Genomic DNA, 6,721 nt, shown 5'->3' with positions numbered 1-6,721 from the left:
TGGGTTACTAAATTCTGCTCTTTCTTCAGTTTTTACTAATGAAGTTTTAAGCAATATTTTTCACCTTGAACTGTTGAGAGATGGAAACGACATCGAACAAGATGATCACATTAATTCTGAGCTTGTTTAAGAAAAAATTGGAAAGTTTAAAGAACGATAAGGCTCTTGAGTCAGATAATATTTCTCTAAGGGTTTTGAAGGAGGTTAAGGATTGGATATGTGAGCAATTTACTATTATTTTTTGTAAGTTCTTAAATAGTGGGCAGGTGCCAGAGGATTAGAAGATGGCAAATGTTACTCGTCTTTTCAACAGAGGTGATAAAAATTGTATATATCTTCCATCAGTTGTGGGAAAAGTTTTGGAAAGTCTGATAAAATGCTTTGCAGAGTCATTTAACAAAGCTTAGAATTTTATTGGATAGTCAACATGGTTTCACTAAGGAAAGATTTGGCCTTATAAATCTTTTGAAATACATATTGATTTGATGTATATGAATTTTAAGAAAGCATTTGACAAGCTGTCACATAAAAGGCTTGTAAACCAATTATTTCTATAGGTGTGGGGAATACGTTAGCTAATTGGATAGAAGAGTGGTTGGATGGAAGAAAGCAGAGCGTTGTTACAAATGGAGTTTAATCAAACTGGATTAATGTCACAATTGTAGTACCTCATGGCTCAGTCTTAGGACCTTTGCTCTTTTTGAGTTACATCAATGGATGGTCAATAAATTACTTAAATTTGATGATGATATTAAACTTTTGGATGTTGCTGTCTGTATGGATGCTGCTTTTGTTCCTTTACAGAAGAACTTGGATTTTCTGATGAGTTGGCAAATAAATGAAACATGGCTTGTAATTATAATAAATGCAAGATAATGCATGTTGGTTACCATAATTTTAATAACCTTAACAGTGTTATGAAAGAAAGGGATCTTCATGTAGTGATTGATCAGTCTTTACAGCCATGTAAGCAGTGTGCTGTTGCTAGTGGTAAGGAAAATAGGATTTTAGGTTGTATCTACAGAAATATTGAATATAAGTCTAAAGAGGTTATAATTTCATTGTATAGGGCACTGGTTAGGCCACATTTGGAGTATTGTGTTCAGTCTTGGGTTCCTTGTCTTAGAAAAGACATTGAATTGTTAGAAATGGTTCGGAGAAGGGCTACTAGAATGGTAACTTGGATGGTTGTCATACGAGGAGAAGCTGAAATCTCTGAAATTGTTTTATTTTGAAAAACGAAGAGCTGGAGGGGATCAGATTAAGATGTTTAAAGATTGTTAATGGAATTGATAGTGTTGATGTATCATCTTTTCATACTTAATGGTGCACATGATAGGACTAGGGGACAAAAATATCAATTTTGACAAGGTATGAGTAATCTTCAGCTGAGACAGTATAATTTTTCTAACAGGGTGGTTAGCCTTTGTAACGAGTATGGTTAATTTAAGCAAGTTTAAGAGAAAGCTTGATAACTATATGAATGATAAGGGCTGGTTTTGAGGTTTTTTTATTTAATAGCTTTAGCTTAGCTTAGAGGATGGGCCAGTCTAGATGGACCAATAGGTCCCTTGATGTCAATAGACACTATGTTATGTTATATGTAATATATCCTCGACGAGGAAGCATCTCGATTATTACATCATCAGGGTTATCAGATCTCTCTCGCAAACAGCTAAGTTATAACAATGAATATATATCTTATAAAAAAGGTTCCAAGTGTGCGAATCACATGATCGCAAAACGACCAAGAGGGGTTAGGTTGTAGCTATAGATGTTGAATTCATATCCCATCTTCAAAAACTGTAAGTTTGTTCATGTCGTGTTTATTCTGAATAAGTGATATAACTAAGGAGTCAAATGAACGACCCGTTTTGATTTGTTCCTCTAGCTACAAGCACCAACGAAATTAGTAGACTCCTTAAATAAAATTACACGGCGCACGCGCTGCTTCATTAACCCGCCATTTCCAACAAGGCTGAGGAATGTTAAGGGAATTTCACGCAAGAAAACCACAGATGGAAATACGTGTTATGTTTTGAAGGAATAATTCAGAATGGAGTTGGTTTTTGTCAGCTTTCGCGGAACACCTGGATTGAAAGGTGCAAATATTGTCCAAACCCGCCTTGGTGCAGAGAATAATAATGGAGCTCCTCAAATCTCAGTTCAGTTTTATAGGAAATATAAAAAGGGGCAGCATATTGCCCTCTTTTTTGAATACTTCTCTTTCTAGCATCGGTACTGGTCATTTGGGGCATAAAGGACAGTGAGTTATGAAAACAAAAGATAGATCTGAAATGCTTTTAAAATTAAAAAGAATTTTGGAAAAAAATATGCAATGTGAGTACTTTTATCACAAATATTAGGCTTATTGGATTCCAATACTTCACGAATTTTCGTTGTTGAAAGTGCAACGTTACAATTAGTATTAATCGTTTTTCGATCCCCGTATTGAACACAGTACCCATAGTTCTTTGAGCTTAATAACAAAGAAACAAATAATATGAAAACTTACTTGAAACTAGTAGTAACTGATAGTATTTGGTATGGTATTGATTAAGCGTGGTCTATAGGTCGGTAGATTGTGAAATATTCTTTACAGTGAGACATAATAAAAACTTTAGGTATAACAAGGAATTTATTGACCAATTTAAGCTGTCTCATCTACAATACCAAAGACTGATAATAAAATATTTGTTCTATTGCGATATAATGTCATATAAAGTAATAATTAATATTTTTGTATCACACGCAGTTCCTATAAAAATAACTAGGGGTCTTGCGCGTGTTTGGTTGTTCTAGAATAAAATGGCGTAAAGCCTAAATGCCATATTTTTACCGGCAATTTGATATCTAACTGTATAGCTAAAGGATACTGTATAATTCGTAATTAAGTTTTTGTTATTCATTTACGAAATTATAGTTAGAATTGTAACTTACCCTAATTATTGAAGTATAAGCTTGTAAACGAGGAAAATAAGGCTACTAAAGGTATAGATTGTCAAGCCTAACTAATTCATTATTCCGTAATTGTGTAGACTAAGAGTAGTGTGTTACTGTATAAATGTATTATATATTGTAATTTGTATGTAGATTATACTATACTTATTGTGTTGGTATTGTGAAAAGCGTAGGCTATTTTCTAGGCTAGCCCAAATATTGGAGTAAGTATCCTTTTTTAATATATTTTTAAAAGTTTGACACCGTTGTACTGTAGTTTTAAGTTTAACCATTAACGTTGTGGCAAATTATTAAACTTTAAATAATCCCATATTTACTAATTAAGGATAATTGTAAGATTAATCATTAATTTTGTGTAAGGTGTACTAATGGTCTTTCACATTTTACTTTTTTAATATTAGTATTGAACATTTCATTGACACTGGGTAAATTTAGAATTAGATAAATCATAAAGCAGGAAACCTTGAAAGTGTAACAAGCATTCTACACCTGTGTTTGTGCCAATTGTCAGGGAAAAATAAAATGGGAAGTGGCTACACATAATACATTTTTAACTGTGTGTTTTTTTTTATATATATAAGTCCTTGAATAGTTGTAATGTGCATGAAGACTGGAAATTGATTAATTTACTTCTGCTTTCAAGTGAGGTGATAAAAATTGACCCAGTAATTATAGGCCTATTACTCTTAGTCTTACATCAGTGGTGGGAAAAGTTTTTGAAAGTCTGATAAAAGATGCTTTGCAAAGTCATTTAACAAAGTTTAAAATTTTGTTGTATTGTTAGTGTAGATTCACATTCTTTGAAGAGGTTACTGCTTATTTAGATCAGGGTAGAGTGTGGATTTGGTGTATATGAATTTTGAGAAACTCGGAAAGTATTTTACAAGATGCCACAAAAAAGGCTTGTTTAAAAAGTTATCTATGTAGGTGTGGGGGATAAGTTGGCTCATTGGACAGAGACAACTGGCTAGATGAAAGAAAGTAGAGGGTTATCATAAATAGAGTTCAGTCAAACTGGATCAATGTCATAATTATAGTACCTCAGGGCTCAGTCTTAGGGCCTTTGCTCTTTTTGATTTACATCAATGACAAAGATGAATGAATGGTCAATAAATTACTTAAATTTGCTGTTGATATTAAATTTTTGGATGTTGCCATTTTACAAAAGGACTTGGATTTTTTGGTGAGTTGGACAAATGAATGGCACATGGCTTGTAATTATAATAGATGCAAGATAATGTATGTGGGTTACCATAGTTATAAGTATAATTTGGATGAGAATAACGTGAACAATGTTATGAAAGAAAGGGATGTTTGTCTAGTGGTTTATCAGTCTCCTTAAGTCATCTAAACAGTGTGCTGTTGCTAGTGGTAGGGCAAATAGGATTTTAGGTTGTATCTACAGAAATACAAGCCTAATGAGGATATAATTTTATCATATAGGTCACTGGTTAGGCAACATTTGTAATGTAGTGTACAGACATGGGCTCCTTGCCTTAGAAAAAACGTTGAATTGTTGAAAAGGGTTCAGAGAAGGGCTGCTAGAATGATGCCTGAGATGGAAGGGTTTTTATATGAGTATTGGTTAAAGTCTCTGAAATTTTTTTCTCTTGAAAAAAGAAGAGCTAGGTGGGATCTGATTGAGATGTTTAAAGATTGTTAAGGGAATTGATAGTGTTGATGTATCATTTTCTTTCATACATAATTAATGAGGACTAGGATACACAATATAAATTCTGGCATGTTAGGAGTCATTAGCAAACTTTACTAATATATTAATTATGCCGCTATCAATATCATTAATGTAAATAATAAAAATCAAGGTCCACATACAACTCTTGCGATACTACTAGTAACAAGCGTCCAGTTTGACTAGAATATGTTAATAACAACCAACAGATTTCTCTAATATAAAAATATATAATCCAATGGACTATTCTGTATTTGTCTTTCTTTTTCAGTTTTTTAAATTATTTTTGTGTTCTTCATTTATGGATTATTAGATGAAAATAAGTCTATATAAAAGTAGGGGGTTTGGGGGATTTTTAAGTAATGAAAATATCAAAAAAAATTCACACACCATTGGATTTCACAGTCACAAATTAGTAGATTTACACTGCAAGTTCAATTATTTAGTTAATAATTAATGAAAAACTATTAAAAATAGACCTTTTGCTCCACTCTACCTTCCCATTGGAACAATGTTAACAAAATGACAGTGACTGATATCAAATTATTGCTTTACCTGGTAATCTGACACTACATGACATCAGTTTCAAACTCATACACATGGATACATATTATATGGATGAAACTAAAATTGTCAATAACCAAATGTCAATAATGAAGTATGAGCTTACCTATGTACCTATAGGAGAGATTTTATAATCACATTGGTTGTAAACTTGAAATACCATGATTGACAGGTATATACCAGTAGTAACCTCTATCCATTCTACGTCATGTCATGATGTGATACTTTAAATTTAATAGTTAAATTGTACTTTGGATTTAACAGTTAAGTAAAGTCGATATATAGTCAGTTAATGATACTCGCCAACAAGATTGATACACACAGTTTTCTTTTTTAGCACAAATACGTTTTAACATACACACAACAATACAACTTACAATAACAGTTATTACAAATAATTATTACAAACAATGATTTACAAACAAAAGTTTCACAAACTTACAAGCAATAGAAAGTTTTCTTTCTAGTCTGGAACTTCTTTGATATCTTATCGAGGGTTCACGATGAGCGAGTTAATTACGAGTTGATGTAGGTACGATTCGCTTAACGGGAAGTTAGCTAGCTTTGTCTTTCGTCATTCAACAGTCGAGTTTTCTATCAGGAAGTTAGGTAATGTTTCGTAAAAAATACTAATGTCCGATGAGAATCCACTGAAGATAAATCAGTTGTAATATTCGAATTTTGTAAATGCTCCTGGTCAAATATATGAGGTTTTCAGATTGGTAAGCGTTATAACAATTACGGTTATAGCTTCCGAAGTTTATAGCACACTGACTATAGCAAACTAATAATAGATACTACTTTTTTTTTGGCGTGTCGCATTGGTTATTTTTATAAGCGTGTGGAGAGTTTCTCGAAAATTCAGATTACGTAACAATACAAAGCTACATTAAGCGTTTATATACATACATATATTGTTGATTCTTACACTCTCACAATCTTTTACAACTTTAGAGAATAGGAGGGAGTTTCGCAATACATATTTAACTGTATAAGTTATGTACACTTGTTAATATAAATTTAATTCAAGCAAACATCGATATTAAAATAAATATATAATAATAAATCCGTCACAGAACTAACGACAAGTCAGCTGCATTGAACCATCAACTATACACGCTAAGGGATTGACTACCACTCTTATAACGTACCAACAGCTTAAAGGCGGTAATTTTTCGTGGTGTCCAATGGATTTTAACCTGGCTTGTTAGTTCCGAAATCCAAAAGCTCTACCACAGAACGAACTACGCGGTTAATATTGGCCAAGCAAACACGGCTATTAATCAAACACTCATGAACTTCCTGCTTTGTTCATTGACTTTATTTCAGGTTGGATATAAACATGTATCTGACAGAATTGGAATATGATTTACAGAGAAGACGCCATAGGTCGCTATCAATATAAATTAAAAATTTAAGTTATATGTAACCATCTTAAAGGTTTTGACAACTAAAGGGCCCGGCATGGCCAGGTGGATAAGGCGCTCGACTCGCAATCTGAGGGTC

At 32.8% G+C, this 6,721-nt stretch overlaps 1 protein-coding gene across 1 annotated transcript in view; it reads left to right on the top strand.

Annotated features, from left to right (window-relative positions):
• Window positions 1-875: 875 nt before the first annotated feature.
• The window catches only part of LOC106469180 (DDB1- and CUL4-associated factor 1-like), a 93,654-nt gene continuing 87,808 nt past the window's right edge, over window positions 876-6,721 (top strand). Inside the window, exon 1 of the mRNA XM_022397615.1 lies at window positions 876-990. Within this exon, the coding sequence (XP_022253323.1) occupies window positions 876-990 (115 nt within the window). The remainder of the gene's footprint in view (window positions 991-6,721) is intronic.

This window comes from Limulus polyphemus, unplaced genomic scaffold, assembly GCF_000517525.1.
Source record: "Limulus polyphemus unplaced genomic scaffold, Limulus_polyphemus-2.1.2 Scaffold3341, whole genome shotgun sequence".
NCBI lineage: Eukaryota > Metazoa > Arthropoda > Merostomata > Xiphosura > Limulidae > Limulus > Limulus polyphemus.
Note: the sequence above shows the minus strand (reverse complement) of the source record. Positions and strands in the feature narration are given on the sequence as shown.